General features: G+C 36.3%; 1 protein-coding gene across 1 annotated transcript in view; it reads right to left on the bottom strand.

Moving 5' to 3' along the window:
* Obp73a (Odorant-binding protein 73a) overlaps positions 1–17553 on the bottom strand; it is a 31651-nt gene that overhangs the window by 3118 nt on the left and 10980 nt on the right. The window contains exons 2-5 of the mRNA XM_028184334.2: positions 15185–15278; positions 4786–4886; positions 4023–4058; positions 861–1011 (exon numbers count right to left, since the gene is read on the bottom strand). Coding sequence (XP_028040135.1) covers positions 861–1011; positions 4023–4058; positions 4786–4886; positions 15185–15278 — 382 coding nt within the window. The remainder of the gene's footprint in view (positions 1–860; positions 1012–4022; positions 4059–4785; positions 4887–15184; positions 15279–17553) is intronic.

Below are 17553 nucleotides of genomic sequence, written 5' to 3'. Positions count from 1 at the left end.
ATCTTGCTCACAAATCTATGGATTACTACTGTGGGGGGAGGTGGTTTTGTATAGTAGGATATTTATCATCTTCGGACCTGCCTTTGCCATTTTCGTTCCCGACTTTACCATTTTCATTCATGATTTCATTCATCGCACATATTTCGTGCGCCCCCTTAGACGCAGGTATTGCGATAGATATTCGGCCCGCGGTCCAAGAAAAGTAATTCCGTGATCCCGCTAGTACTGGTCATAGCTTCCTGAAGATTTTTGTGGACAGCGATAATCACAGAAAGACCCATCTACACTTATAAAATGTACGTTATTCTGATACAGACTTGTTGTTTTTATACCTATTCACCAGTAGCTTAACGGCTATCCCAGATACGCCCGGGAGGGTAGGTGAGCTCACGAGCTAAACCTGAGCTCAGAGAATTTGCTAATACTAGCCCTAGCATGAACAGCGTTTTGCAGAATCTTACATCGGATCGGATCCGCGACCCACTGAGACCATTCGTTGAGAAACTCAATGACACAGATATCACAGATATAGACAGAATTAACTCACATGGTCAGACTTACAAAGCAATTGATTATATAATATTGTTTTTTTTTTTTTTATTGATTAGTTGGGTGGACGAGCTGACAGCCCACTTGGTGTTAAGTAGTTACTGGAGCCCATAGACATCCACAACGTAAATGCGTCCCCCACCTTGAGATATAAGTTCTAAGGTCTCAAATATAGTTACAACGGCTGCCCCACCCTTCAAACCGAAACGCATTACTGTTTCACGGCAGAAATACGCTACCTGCGCGGACTCACAAGAGATCCTACCACCAGTAATAAATATTTAAATTAGATTGCTTAACGGTAGTCTTACCCATAGGCGTGGTCCTGGAGAACTTATCGTGGTTCTTCATCAGGCATTCTCTGGAGGCTTCTAGAACCGCCATGAAGTAGCCGCGCTCGTTGACTCCGTCCGAATACAATCCGACGAGACCTTCGAGGGTCGGAAAACCGAAACCGTCGACCTGGAATCGAGAAATTAAAATATGTTTAGTATTTTTTTTTTCGGGTGTAAATCCGTAATTAAAACAACTTTTACGGCTTATTATTATTATTAATAGTATAGATTGATAATTATCGCTTAAAACAATCACCATCATAACAAACACGATAGTAGATTACTGGTGGTAGGACCTCTTGTGAGTCCGTGCGGATAGGTACCACCGCCCTGCTTATTTCTGCCGTGAAGCAGTAATGCGTTTCGGTTTGAAGGGTGGGGTAGCCGTTGTAACTATACTGAGATTTTAGAACTTGTATCTCAAGGTGGGTGGCGCGTCTACGTTGTAGATGTCTATGGGCTCCAGTAACCACTTAAAATCAGGTGGGCTGTGAGCTCGTCCAACCATCTACGCAATAAAAAAAAAAAAAAAAAAAAAAGTCTGACACTGAAATAACGAATTTAAGGAAAAAACAATATAACTAAATAACATGTTATATATTTAGCACCCGCGAATTAATTTTTAAATTCCGATGCTTCAATAATATTATATCGGTAGGTATTATATATTGAGGTGTCGTATCTGGAACGTAGATAGATAGCTGTAAAATAAATTTACAACACAAAAACGAAGGCGGCGGCTGTAATCGCCTGCCCTTTACCCAGGCCTATTAAATTCAAAATTGCTCCTTAACAATACATTTCGTTATAAAACTTAAAATTACAGTGGAACCTTGAATATTTTACGACTTTAGCATTCATGATTCACTCGGGTCGCAACGAGAGCCACGGAAATAACACGGTACTGTTTCATACATTGTCAAAAGACTTAGTCTTTTATTTTACCACGTATTTCATACATTGTCAAAACACTTAGTATTTTATTTTATCACTTATAAGGAATAAACGCCGACTTAACCTAATAGGTGTACGGTTCTAATAAAGAATGAAAAAAAGGAAATAACAATAATAATTATTATCATTCGAGATGAATTTTAAGTTCGAACCGATGCGCCTATGGCGGTGTTCAAATTTAGCAAGCAACAGTCTTCATAAAGCTAACACTAGCTCACGTTTGAATCCCACGGTGAAGACATAACGTCGTGTCATAAAATAAAATCTTTGAAAATATAAAATCTATTAAACGTAATTATTTAACCGTGGTTCATCGTGAAGCTTACAGTATGTCTGTGAGTTAGTAAGCTCGCACAGGTAGGCGGCACCATCCGGCCTGTGTCTGCCGCATAGCAGTTCCGATTTGAAAAGTCTCCGACCTCATGTCTCGAGACGGCAGGCGGCTTTCAGGTTTTAATGTATATGGGCTCCGGTAGCCATACTACACCTGCCAGGCTATAAATTGGTTCACTCATCAATGCAACTAAAAATGTATAATTTGACAATATTATCAATGTGCCAAAGCACGCCAGATCCATTATGAACTATACCGGTCACCGTCCTCGTCGAACCGAAGGGCTTGACGAGAAAATTAACCCACAGACACAGCCCACTGAGTTTCTCGCCAGATCTTCTCAGTGGGTCGCGTTTCCGATCCGGTGGTAGATTCTGCAAAGCACTGGTCTTGCTAGGGCCAGTGTTAGCAACACTACTGGTTAGAGCCCCGTCAGCTCACCTACACGTCAAGGAGAAGCTGAAATAGCCTCTCAAGGCTATCAGCAGAGGTAGGAAAAAGAAAAGAAAATAATTTAAATTATATTATATGATCTTCGTAGAAATAAACAATAAATTGCATTTGTGTTCGAAATTTTAACGACCGATCTTTTCCCGACCGAACAGCGATATTTCATTATCAAATTCATTGAACAATAAACAGCAACGTATAAATTAATATTTTTCTCATTCGTTTTTATTTATTGCGCGCTTGACCTCCACAGCGGCAGTTCGAATTGCAGATCGATTAAGCATTCTCATGTTCAATCAAATTGAGCACTGTCGTGTGCACTTGTGTCCATGATATTCGTTTCACTATTGCTCTCTGTTAATAAGCTGTTTTTATACACGAAATGATAATAAAATTCAGCTTTATTTATTGCTCAGTAGGCGAGCACATATTTGACCTGATGTTAAATGATTACTGGGGCTTGAGCAGTAGTAGTCTTATTATAGTAAGGACATAGGTATTGCTTTGTTATATTATTTATTTATACTTTATGCACAAAACAAAATTTGTACACAGGTGGACTTAATGCCATGGGCATTCTCTTCCAGTCGACCATAGGGTGGTGCAGAGATAATGCATGGTAGGTGCATAAACAAAAGAATAACAAACAACAACAAAAAAGAACAAAATCAAAACAAAAATCTTCCTTAAAATAACATCTCAGTATTAAAGAATACACATAATGTTAAATATAGGTACTTATATAGATTCCATATGACTTTAAGCATTGACTACAGACCTTGTCTTCGACACTAAGGAGACAAGCCTTTGTTTTCTATTTATTGCTAGTAACATTAAGGGGTTCACAGGGCTTAGCCTGAAAGACTTTCTTCACATCTGCCTTAGCAAGACCAGTGTTTCGCTGTATCTATTTGCAGGATTACTGGTGGTAGGACCTCTTGTGAGTCCGCGCGGGTAGGTACCACCGCCCTGCCTATTTCTGCCGTGAAGCAGTAATGCGTTTCGGTTTGAAGAGTGGGGCAGCCGTTGTAACTATACTTGAGACCTTAGAACTTATATCTCAAGGTGGGTGGCGCATTTACGTCGTAGATGTCTATGGGCTCCAGTAACCACTTAACACCAGGTGGGCTGTGAGCTCGTCCACCCATGTAGCAATAAAAAAATAAATAAATAAAAAAGGATCTGAATCGCGAGCCACTTAGAAGATCCGACGAGAAACTCAGTGAGCTGTGTCCGTGGGTTAAGTTGCACGACGAACACTTCGTCGCATTGACGGGTTCGACGAGAACGGTGACTGGTGCTTGGAATGCGTAAAAGCACCGAGAGTGAATCGGGAGGAACCGAAATGATGTGTGCGTTTTATGTTCGTGTTCAAAATCGAAATAAAGGCTTATACTTACTGCCTTCACCTTTCTGTACACGCACTGCAGTAGACACTGAAAAACGACGGAGAAATTTAAGCAAATTGGGTCATTTCAAAATAACGGCCGTCTACACCAGTGGTAAGTGACATGGTCACTACACAAGGGGTCGCGGGTTCGAATCCCGCCAAGGGAAGATATTTGTACGATAAATATAAAATGTCTTTTCCAGGGCTACGGATGTATATTAAATATATGTATGTGTATAATAAAAATCTTACATTTATTTCCGTTATCTGGTACCTGTAACACAAGTTCTTTACAAACTTAGCACGGGACCAGCTTACGTGGCGTGATTGTTAGTAAATATTTATTTATTTATTTAATTAAAAAAATATGTGTATTTAAGAAAAAATCTATAGAACGAGTTATGCTCGGCGTTTCTCTGTGAGATCGTATCCGAAACGAAGTAATTCCCAAGAAAACCAAAGTTACCGTCATAACTCAACACGTAAGCAAGCTGAAGTGAGAAAGAGATTAGGAACTTTTTATTAGTGCTAGGACCTCTTGTGAGTCTGCACGGGTAGGTACCACCGTCCCGCCTATTTCTGCCGTGAAGCAGTAATGCGTTTCGGTTTGAAGTGTGGGACAGCCGTTGTAATTATACTGAGACATTAGAGCTTATATCTCAAGGTGGGTGGTGCATTTACGTTGTAGATGTCTATGGCTTCCAGTAACCACTTAGCACCAGGTGGACTGTGAGCTCGTCCACCCATCTAAGCAATAAAAAAAAAGAACTCACCCCAGCAATGCGTTTCTCATCGTGTGTAAAGGGTACTTCTCTCTTGTTCCGCTTCCGTTCAGCCGGCATGGTATGCTCTTCTTTGATGACGTCTAGGGCTTCTGTAAGCGATAATACGACAATACAAATTATCATTTTAGTATTTTTTCTGCAGGGACGTTGAAGTTCCGTTACACTCTCTAACGATTCTAAAAAAAATTGCTTGTTTTGCTGATGAAATCTATACATATGAATAAAATTGGAGTGTCTGTTTGTAGTATTGAAATAACCGTTTTTTACTACATGCATATGAATAAATATACGGTACATACATCAAAATATCATTTTTTACAATTTTTGTCTGTCTGCCTGTCTGTTTGTTCCGGCTAATCTCTGGAACGGCTGGACTGATTTTGACGAGACTTTCACTAATAGGTAGCTGATGATATAAGGAGTAACTAGGCTACTTTTTTTAGACTAGCTTCGCCACGCGGCGTCACCCACAGTTATTGTCGTACCGCGCGCAACATGGCGGGACTCGCCTATCAATAATAAAATTTAATGTTTCTAAGTCTAACATAAAAATGTATGTATGTGCAACGCTTATCGTCGCTTTAACAAATAGGGGTTTTTCACATATCCAGGACTGTGAAGCGGCTAGATATGACTTAAAATTCATGTAATGATAAAACTGTTTACGCTCTCAAGATAGTAATAATAATAATAATAATAATAAACATTTATTCCAAACACAAATACAAAAAATAAATAAAAAAGATAACAAAAATAACGAGGCTTGGAAACGGTTACCGGCTCAGCAATGCCTAACAGTATCGAGACAATCGGTACTGCGGCGCTGATCTTCCGCCGGCACCTGCGGAGTGACGCGCACACCAGCATCAGAACGACCAATACACATCATTGTAAAATATATTAAAAAATAAAAAGAACATGAATAATAAAAAATAAAAAAAAAACAGTTATGAAAGATAGGATTAAGTATTAAGTATAAATTTGAATTATTTTAAATCATTGTTATTCCAAGTTAACTTATCTAGACTTTAGTAACAAATAGAGCATAGGGAATGTTCAGACCGATGTATTTTTGATCTTAAATCAATGCGTATACACACCACATCGGATCTATGTTTGCCTCGACTAGTTTAATTTTCTACATATCTGACGCCAACTCTCCTTGGGAAAAGGTTCGTCTTGCATTGACAATCGCGAATCGCGTTCTCGGGAATCACGGACACTGTTAAGTACGCTACTCTGTCATGAGTGACGCGATTGAGAAGAAGAAGAACTTGAAAGAGACCGTGAAAGCTCAATGGAATAGCAATTTTGTTTTGAGTTCTACTGGTGCCTCGATGATTCTATAGTTCCACGCAATGAAATAAGGTGCTGTGACTTTTATTTATATAAGGCTTTAACACGGGTTGAATAATTCGATTCACACTTACATTGGGGTTTTTATCTTTTATTTTCCTCCTAAGTGGCTGATTTTAGAGCTTAAAGCTTGTACGGGAAGTTCTTCACTTTTTTAAGGAAAAGGTATGAAATTAAATATTTAAGATTTTATATAAATTTTAGTATAAATTTTATAATGTCCTGATTTACTCGCGCGAAGCCGTGTGGGTTGGTAGTCATAAATAACTATCGTTTTTTTTCTTTTTTCTTTTCTTCAAAGCACTGAGCTTACTTTTATTTACGGACTGTCTATATTTTTCTTGCTTAAGCCATAACGCAATTTTGTGAAGAGCACGAAAAATACGTATCACGATATAATTGCTCTAATTACACACGTTACGATATCTTTAATTAAAGTATGTACTTCGGGTGAAGGAATCAATGTCGCAAGCTTCCTTTGGATGTTTCGAAATGGATACGAAACTACGAGTTTTAAGTAAGATTATCATTTCTAGAACATCTGTAGTACGTCTAGAAGGAGAACCAGTTATTTCAGTAACGCGCCAGTTTTTTGAGGTCAATCGATAAATTCTTATCGATATTTTAGACGGGTCGTTGACTGCTGTGGTTTTTAAGATTTGCTATACTTATACATATATAACGGAGGACTTTGATTTAATTGCGAAAATGTCGATTTGATGTATTGTAGAACGTATAACCGTCAATTTGATTTATTACGAACAATGACTGTACGAATATACAGTTATCTGAATATAGTAAAGTAAAATTAATAGTAGCAGGTAGTGATTTGATAATAGTTAATATTGATCCAATGATAGTGACTTTAATTATTAGCAATTTATTTATTTATTGCTTAGATGGGTGGGCAAGCTCACAGCCCACCTGGTGTTGTTAAGTTATTACTGGAGCCCATAGAAATCTACAAAGTAAATGCGCCAACCACCTTGAGATATAAGTTCTAAGCTCTCAAATATAGTTACAACGGCTGCCCCACCCTTCAAACCGAAATGCATTAATTACTGCTTCACGGCAGAAATAGGCAGGGTGGTGGTGCGAACTCACAAAAGTTCCTACCACCAGAAATAAGTCCTTCTGTTCTTCTGTTAAGTTCTTCTGTTAAGTATATATAGGTATTTCATTACAAAAGTTTCCTGCCTACTGCGCGATACGAGTACACATCTTATGTAAATAATTAATCATTTACATTCCCGTGCTTGTCAACTGTTTTCCTTTTTTTGTTCAGTAACTATTGACCAACTGTTTCTGAACCAATTTTATTTTGTTCTTTTTTTAATAGCTACGCAATAGCTTATTACTGTTTTGAATGAAAAAAGTATATTTATTTTTATTATTATATTTCGACAGCCTTGTTAGATAATAAATGTAATAGCTATATCTATACTAATATATAAATCTACAGTGGTTTTTACGGATGTTCCGTTATAACTACTGAACCATGCATCCGATTGACTTGAAACTTGGTATCCATGTAGAAAATACATGTACTTAATGGATAGGTTAATATTTATATAAGTGTTGGACTTCCTAATAATAATGACAATAAATAATAATGTTAACTAGCGGTCCAGCAGTAGTCGAAATTCGACTATAATTAATTGAAATTATAAGTTTGAACATTATTATGGTTCTATTGTCAAAGAGACAAAGACTATTATATTTCTATAATCACAGATTTCGCCAAGACAACACACTATACAAATAATTATAAAGATAAACAATATTAAATAACCTATTCTCAATTTGACCACAAAATTTAAGTAATAACAAAAGTTTGACAGTAAACAAAGAGTATGTGTGTAAATGCGTCTATATCAAATACAAAGTAGTGTGGGTAATGTTTTTTTCATTGATTTAATGTATTATTAATGCATATTTTTTTTTAAATAGTAGCATTCTGCACTCCTTCTCTATACTCTCTATAAGAGTGGGAAATTTCATACTCCTCCATCCGTACAATTTTTGTAAAAAGGGGTACAAAGTTTTTGCTTCACGTATTAATATATAGATTTTAAATGCCCAGCGAAGCGGGCGAGTACGGCTAGTATAAACATATATGTCAGGTTGTTATTGTTTATTGTAGAATTTCGATTATCGAACGAGCCGAATCGAACGATTATCGATTAAATTTTAAGCCTCTCATCGTTATGTAAGTAAATATATATATCAAACACTAGGGCTCAATCAGAGATGATTAATTAAGTGGCGCGCGATGATTTCGTAAAACCGCAACGCTTGTTACAGAAGAATGCACATCGCATGTCCCGATGTTGCAGGTTAGGCGTTGGGTAAGACTTACGCAATTTGTATATGGATTGAAACGCCAAGTTTTGCTTGAGAAAATGCGTTGTAAGTCGTGATAATTCAAATTGAGTTTAGGAGAAGAGGAATCGGACGATTCAGTGCTTGTTTATTTATTTTGACAGCGTACCTGTTGATAGTGGTTTATAGCTCTGTTTTTGTGCTTGGCGATTGCGAGTGTATTTGATGATAAATGCTACCTAAAACTACTGTGTCACTAATACAGATTCAATACTTTTGAAATGAGTGCATAATAAAAGTGGTCGATAAATATAATCGAAATAAGATTATATTTTATTAAACGAAAAACTTCTTTACTTAATCGTAACGAGTCTGGATGAAATAAAGGATCTCAGGGATCTCAAGGGTCGATGAGTATGCGTTTTTTTTATTGCTTAGGTGGGTGGACGAGCTCACAACCCACCTGGTGTTAAGTGGTTACTGGAGCCCATAGACATCTACAACGTAAATGCGCTACCCACCTTGAGATATATGTTCTAAGGTCTCACGTATAGTTACAAAGGCTGCCCCACCCTTCAAACCGAAACGCATTACTGCTTCACGGCAGAAATAAGCCTATTATAGTTATTAATATTATTAACCCTAAACAAGTTAAACAAGTCTGAACCTATATGTTTCTAATTCACATGGCACAGGAAATTCTAGCTTGGGGTAAATGACCGAATGTGATGCTCCAGATTATTTATTTATTATAAATTGTAAATGATTATCGCGAATACTATTAAAACATCCTTACTATAAGGAAATAAGCTAATTTATCATATATGTATGTACTATAAAGTTTATTTTGGTATGACGTTTGGAACGGCCGAAATAAATGGTTTCGGGGTCAAGAATAAAAAAAAAACCACTATAATCATCAAAAGTAGATGGTGTTTTCAGAACTGTTATTACACCGTTTAGCGAAAACATTACACAAGCTAATTGCGCCGACTATTAGTGCGAAAGAATCTCGTTAAAGCCGCCGAAATTGTGAACGGTCTTTCCAGCTATGTTCGTAGGTAGGTACCGAAATCGCGTGGCAAATACATTTTTGACCTCAACCGGATTCAATTGAAAGGTTGAGAATGCGTGTCTTTATGATTGTACCGCTGTAGTTAATACTTAACTTGAGTGGTTTTTGGCTTTTCGATTAATTATCATTAAAATTTGAACTATGATCGAATAGAGACGGTTGCATTTTTGTTTAAAAAACAACAAATTCAACACCAACAAGTCAAAATTATGTTTTATTTTTCTAAAATGTCTATTAATCATGTTAGCAGAATATTGTTTGCAAATGTCAGCATTGTGTAGCCATGCTAACGAATTGTAAGACATAATAGTTAGTTGTAATCATCTAACATTCTTGTAGATTAAGTTATTTTGTGCAAATAGACGGAAGTATTTATTTTGTGAAGGAAGGATTACTGGTGTCCCGAAGCCTTTTTAGTTTCACCAGGACAGGTGGGCGAGCACGGGCACCTACCTCGCGAATGAAGATTTATTTTTTTATTGCTTAGATGGGTGGACGAGCTCACAGCCCACCTGGTGTTAAGTGGTTACTGGAGCCCATAGACATCGACAACGTAAATGTGCCACCCACCTTGAGATATAAGTTCAAGGCCTCAAGTATAGTTACAACGGCTGTCCCACCGTTCAAACCGAAACGCATTACTGCTTCACGGCAGAAATAGGCAGGGTGGTGGTACCTACCCGCGCGGACTCACAAGAGGTCCTACCGCCAGTAAAGATGGAAATATATCATTTTAATCAGGTCAGGTATTTTAAAATATCAAATCTAGCTTACTGTAGGAGTCACTTACAAACTTCTTAACATGATGCCATACAATAAGACTATTCTCGACGTTCAGCGAATGTAATGACTCAGAATGATCTCAGCCGGTACAGTTTGATTACAACCTTCCATATTAGTAGCCCACGCATTACACAAAATGTCGTGTTGTACCGAAAAACGTTTAATGAGAGACCAAAAAATACGATTATTATTAAATGTACTTAATCAAAAGAAAATATACTTTCTTTAAGTTGGATTTTGCCGCGCTTACCCTTTTGGAGAAAAAACTGACAGGCGAAATATGTGGAATGTTAACAACGCAATTATCGAGCTAAAACACTATAAAATAAACTTTAAATGACGTTTAGTTGTTTTACAGAGCAACAAAGTTAAACATGAAAGAGGAGTGCATGCTGCAGAGATGCGAATGTTGAGATGGATGTGTGGAGTGACAAGAATGGATAAGATAAAGAATGAGTATATCAGAGGAAGTGTGAAAGTGGCCCCGGTAAACAACAAATTAAGGAGCGGACGGTTAGCGTGGTATGGACATGTGATGCGTAGAGAGAAGATGCATGTAACTAGGAGATGTATGGAAATGGTAGTGCAAGGTAGAGGGGGAAGAGGTCGACCGAAGAAGACATGGATGGAGTGTGTGAATGACGATATGAGAGAGAGAGGAGTGAGTGTTGAGATGACGACTGATAGAAGAGAATGGAAGAGAAAAATTAGCTGTGCCGACCCCACCTAGTGGGATAAGGTGGAGAAAAAGAAGAAGACAGAGCAACAACAGATCAGAGCTTAAAACAAAATAATTAAGTAAAGTTAGAACTAATTGACGTATTAATAATAAATTCATCAAGTAATTTTGGTCTTGTTCGTGTCGTAGTATCAAAGAGCTTTACAGTACAATCGAAGCTTTGATCTCATCTCTCAGGGTTCCCCAATAATATAGGCTTCAGTATCTATTTAATGATAAAACGAATTTCAGCTCGTCTGAACATAGCAATAAGGATGATATTGCTACGTACGTTAAAATCTCTTCTTAGGACGTATTAGGACGTCTAAGCTGCGTTTCATTCGATCCTATTTGAGCTTATTGAGTACACTCGGTTTAAAAAAATATTGATAAAACAAAATCTGTTTAATTTACAATGATTATTATAATTTTTGTGTTTGATATTTTGAAATTCGTGAAATATAACTTATTTTTTCTGGGATTGGGTATATATTTGTCCGAAACCTCAATCGTTGAGGATCTTTTGTATCATTCCCTTAATCTTTACTTTCAAGCTACAAACATGCGCTCGCATGAATCTTGTTCGAAAACATTAGTCTAGAGTCATCTCTGTCCGGATATCCAATGCCAAAATTTTCCATTATTATTCTTTTTAGACCCTTGCAAAGTGTATGATGTATATTTTCCACTTCTTCAATGTAGAAACGTCTATCAGCGAAGGTAATTTTCTGTAAAAAATATACACCAGTGTCAAAATACCCGGTAAGTGGCCCGATATGGAATGAATTCTTTTTCCTTAACTTTGAATTCTGTGAAGCCTAATTTAAAACTACTTTTAAGGCTTAATTTCGCGTTTTTTTGTCATCCGTGACCACGAGAAATATGAAGAGTCGAAATGTTTACGTAAACCAGAGAAAATAGTCAATAAAATCTTACAGTTTCCCAAATATGTTTGTGTGCGTGTACCTTAATTTCGATATCTTTACTTCTTTGTAACATTTGACTGTGGTGTGAAGTCGTGGCCTAAATGATAAGATGGCCAGTGTAGTCGTATCGAGCGACGCAGCTGTATCGGTGTTCGAATCCCGCAGACAGGTAGAAAATTTTCCAATGAAATACGTATATAGCAAATGTTCACACCTTTGCCTTCCACGATGAAATAATAACATCGTGTAAAAAAATTTTAATTACAAAAATTATAATTTCCGTTATTACTGCTTGTGAGCCAGCACGGGTAGGTACAACAAACGCACCTATTTCTGTCGGGAAGCAGTAATGCGTTTTATTTGAAGTATGGAGCAGCCGTTGTAGTATAAATCTGGGACTTAAAACTTATGTTTCAAGGTGAAACCACTTAAAACCAGGGCCAAGAGTTCGTCCACCCAAATAATCAATTAAAAATAATATTTCACTAGAGTCTTTTGAGAATCATATCGAGCAAGATCGAGGGACTGCTGATCAATAGCCTTTGCACTTGGAAGGAGAAAAAAAAAATAATAAAAAATAATGTAATGGTGTAAAATGTATATAATGATAGTTATGTGTTAGATTTTTTAAGTTACTAACATAGATTATACTAGTACTAACCAAATGTTATAGTTATAAAAAAAAACTGAAATAAAGTATTAATAAATAATAATAATAACTTGCAACGATTTGTCATGTCATTGCATATACACCCAGAATCACGAAGCAATCCTACGCTCTCGTTTAGGTAAGATAATTGTTAGACAAACTAATTGTGAACTCAATTTAATGTGTCAAAGTACGTGACTGCTTTCAAATTATCTTATCAGTGTTTCTTTAAGCCATTAGCAAATGTGGGTAGAAAAAATTAATAAATCTATGTAACTTTTACTTTCACAAAACTTATATCTTAATACGAACTCTTATGGAGAGCAAAAGGGAAACTCGACAATTCAAGACTTGAATGTCCAATGATGATTACAATCTGAGTACTTAATTTACGTATGAAATTCACGTAATTTCATATATAGTTTGTTAAGTAGTTTAATTACATGTTTTTATGTTGCTTAGTAATCTTTATTTCGACCAGGCCATCCTATACTTCAAACGATACACAATACTTCGTGGTTTAGTTAAACAATATTGTGGTACCATTAAAGTCACAATACGCCCTATCAGCAGAATGCTACCGAGTTATCATTTGCTGCGTTTGTGATACTATAAGTACACTAGCTGAACCGGCAGACTTCGTAGTGCCTTAATCGATAAATAAAAGACCTAAGCTTTTGTATAAAATAAACTTATAACAAACAAAAGGAATCCGTCCGAGGGGGGACACATCAAAGGAAAAAGAAAATTGTTATTTTTATTTAATTCCGAGCATTTTCATTTTTATCTAACCTTTTAAACCTTCTCTGGACTAACACAAATAATTCAAGATCAAAATTGGCTAAATCGGTCCAGCCGTTCTCGAGTTTTAGCGAGACTAACGAACAGCAATTCATTTTTATATACAGTCAAACCTGGATAAGTGAGAAAACTCTATAAGTGAGAGTAATAGTCAGGACCCGTCATTTTTAGCTCCTAAAACCTCTATTAGCGAGAAACAGAAACCTCTGTAAGAGAGAGTCGTTTTTGCCTCATGGACCTCCGTGAGTGAGACTGCTACTTATCTATACCTCTATAAGCGACAGTCGAGCTTTATTTATTTATATTATTTAGGAGGAACAAATGACAAAACAAATTACAAACTTAACATCTGCTATTTTATGACCCATTCTTAACTTTCGTGGAACTTCTTAACATTGTTTTTGTATTGTTTTCTCGTCAATATTGAACATATTCTATTTCGTGAAACTAAATAACGCTGTTATTTATTCGATTTCTTTTCGAATGGACACGTGTCCCTGTCTACCGTCCTCTTTGTCGGACTTACTCAGTTTATCGTTAATCAATTGCGAAGGAAAGTTCTGTTCTGCATCATGTTAAAACGGAAAATCAAAGTAGGTACTGCCATTAAGTGATAAACTTAAAATAGTGAATGCGTTTGAATCCGGGAAATCGCGAAATTAAATTCAGAGGGTGCATTAGCGAGAAACTCGGGTTAGTGAGAAACCTCTATAAGCGAGAATGAGATTGTGCTCCCTTGAACTCTCGCTTATCCAGGTTTGACTGTATATAGATAGATAGATAGATAGATAGTATAGTTGGCACAGGATATTGGCTCAATCTCTCTGTGCCGAAACTTTTTGGCCAGCTGGAGCGCGCCGATACGAATACATATTAGTTTTTGATACGTAACACAGTAGTTGGACGCGTACTTTCACTTGTATAGGCCGACCTTGACTGCGCGTGACCCTCGTTCGATTTACACGAAGGTTCATAGGAAACTGAGAGTCAATACGTGACTTTTAATTCCGATGTTTCGGATTTAACTAACTTTATAAGACTTATTTAAGAATGCAGTATCGATGCACGCTATTTATTTTACGAGATCAAAAGTTCCCATTACGTTTAGGCTTTTAATTCATGATGCGCTTACTGGTGGTAGGACGCTTGTGACGGACGTGAGTCCGCACGGGTAGTTACCACCGCACTGCCTATTTCTGCCGTGAAGCAGTAATGCGTTAATGTTTGAAGGGTGGGGCAGCCCTTGTACTGTTACAACTGACCGTACCTTACACCTCTTGTCTCAAGGTGAGTGGCGGCTTTTACATTGTTGTTGTCTATAGGCTGCGGTAACCACGTAATACCAGGTGGTCCGTGAGCTCGTTGACCCATCTAAGTAATAAAAAAACACGCTCAATATGAAATATTTTTTTTGGTAACCAAAATTGTGGAAGTGACAATTGAATAATGAAACTAGCACTAAGGCAGGGCTGTTAAATGAAAAGGATTTTTTTGTAGTATAAATTTTTTGTAAGCATCACTTTTAACTTACAATGTTGCAACTTGGTTCTTATTTTTCTATGAAACAATTAAAATATAACGTAAAACGTTATTACCGTATTATGTACAATGCAACGAAGGGGAAGCCACGGACCACATCTGAATTATTAAAAAACATGTACAAACCGAGTTGTTGAAACAAAAACGCGTTCTGATTGGAAAGTTGTTAATCACAGACGCTCGTATTTAATTAGGTTGCCCGTACCACGAAGCCTCACCTCTGAGTATTGACAGTTTGATTTCATCTTGGCAAAGGGTTATAACACGTTCGATCTTCTGTGGAGCCGTCGGTGGATTTTTGCATCTCTGCTCCTGGAAATGTCAAATTAGAATTAGGGTATTATAATATTATTATTATTTTTATTGCCGAATAGGCAGACGAGCATACGGCCCACCTGATGGTGAGTGGTTACCGTCACTCATGGACGTCAGCAATGCCAGGGGCAGAGCCAAGCCGCTGCCTACCGTTTAATACTCTCCACAAGCCTCGTTTGAAGAAGGACATGTCATAGCACTCGGGAAACACCGTGGAGGGGAGCTCATTCCATAGCCAGATGGTATTATAATATACACTGTTGAAATAGTCTCGCAACAATGTCGTCACCATAATTTGACCGATAGTTGTCCACTACAGAACATAGATCACTTAAGTTTTGTCAGAGTTTTTTTTTTGCACGAAGACAGCGAAACAAAACTGTACAGAAATAAACATTAAAGAAATTATCCATACCAAATAACCGTAACCTGTTTGTCTTTGTTAAAAATAAATATTTATTTATGTCAATAGCTTTGAATGGAATTTTCCGTTTTTTCCTTGAAATATTGTTGAATACAGTCTATGTCACCGTATTTAGAATAATGTTAAGTAATTATTGTAAGCATTTAACAATAAAGGTTTGATTTATTAGGTTATTTTAGTCCTCAAGAAAACATAAAGCATAAAATTCTCATATTAAGTCTGTTTTTTTTGTTCAATATAAATGCAGACACTTGAAAATGTGTAAAAGCAATTTTTACAATTAAATGCCAGGTCTATTATTATTATCATCAATTTTGATTATAAAAACTTTGAGAATTTCTGATTTTCCTTCTAAAACGTCGGCAAAAATTAAAACGAAAATCATAAACGTGAAATTAAAATGTAAAAATAGTTTTAATTATATCTACGGATGGCGTAAGCCAAAGAAAAACTAATTAAATGAAAATTTACATCATAAAGTCGTTGGTCATATTTTAATTTACAAATTATAATGTATACAATTCTCAATCATTGAGTAACACTCAATCGTCCGTTAATTAAAATGCAAATTTTAATGAAGCGTGTCTATTTTTGGTTTTTATTATAAAGCTGAGGTAGAAATATTTTGGACGGCCTGGAGGCTAAAACTAGTAAATAAAATGTCACATTGAAAAACGAAAATAATCTCGATAAAAATAGAATTTATATTTCCCCCGTAAAATGATCAACAAAAATATAAAATAATGTATTATTACAAGTTTTCCTCAAAATTTCTACATTCGTACTTTTTAGATGTAAAACATTAAACATGAGGTACTTGCTTTTCAAACTATTCTTGTGTTTTTAGATTTGACATTTGAGTAATTCCATTGTCGTTCGATTTTCAAAAGTAAAACAAAAACCATCTTATTATTCTTTATTTGAGTCCAATGGTACATCAATATTTAAATAGATTAATTTATTACATTTCCTTACAATATGTTATGTATATTATAGTAACGACTTTCAAAATCTTCCATCTAGGTTTTTTGTCGTTTTGACCTAAAAGATAAGTTGGCCAGTTCGAATCCCGAAGTGGTACTAATTTTTCCAATGAAATACGTACCTACGTACCTCATATTCATGAATGACTTCTATGATGAGGGACATCATCTAAATAACAATACCAAAACCGCAAAAAATACATTTTGCCTTTAAACAATTGAGACAGACCTCAAGACTCAAAGTTTCAGCATCGACGTCGTGATGTTTATAGGTTCCGGTAACCACTTAGCGCCAGATGGGCCGTAAGTTCGTTCAGGCATTTAAACAATAAAAATAGCCTATTGCCTATAGCCTATAAAATAGCCTATAAAATAGCCTATATAGCCTAAAAATAGCCTAAATATATAACTTGACTTGTTGTGAATGCAAGAAAAAAGTGTGAAGCGAAAATTTTTCATGATTGACTTCACGTGCTATAACCACACAAATCAATTTTTAAATAATTTGAGCAACACCGCAGTGCAAACGTAATCGTGTCAATGCTGCCAACATGTCACGGGAGATTGGAAGGCTCGACCGCGATGTAGGAAATACAATGACTATGATTATCATTGTTCGTACTTTCAATACAATGAACATTCAGGTTTTGTTTCAATTGCCTACTTAAATCGTCATTTCGCGAATTTATTTCAGGAACTACTTAAAAACTCCTGTATGCCATTAAATATGGTAATTAATATATCGCCTCAGTCTGAATTCATTTAAATAGATTAAGCAATTATAATATTAATCACGCGTTTAATATGTACAATCGTTTTTCATGGATAATGGTTGACACTTGTCTTCATTGACAGAGTTGTGACT

This window comes from Bombyx mandarina, chromosome 22 (genome assembly GCF_030267445.1).
Source record: "Bombyx mandarina strain Sakado chromosome 22, ASM3026744v2".
NCBI classification, from domain to species: Eukaryota; Metazoa; Arthropoda; class Insecta; order Lepidoptera; family Bombycidae; genus Bombyx; species Bombyx mandarina.
Note: the sequence above shows the minus strand (reverse complement) of the source record. Positions and strands in the feature narration are given on the sequence as shown.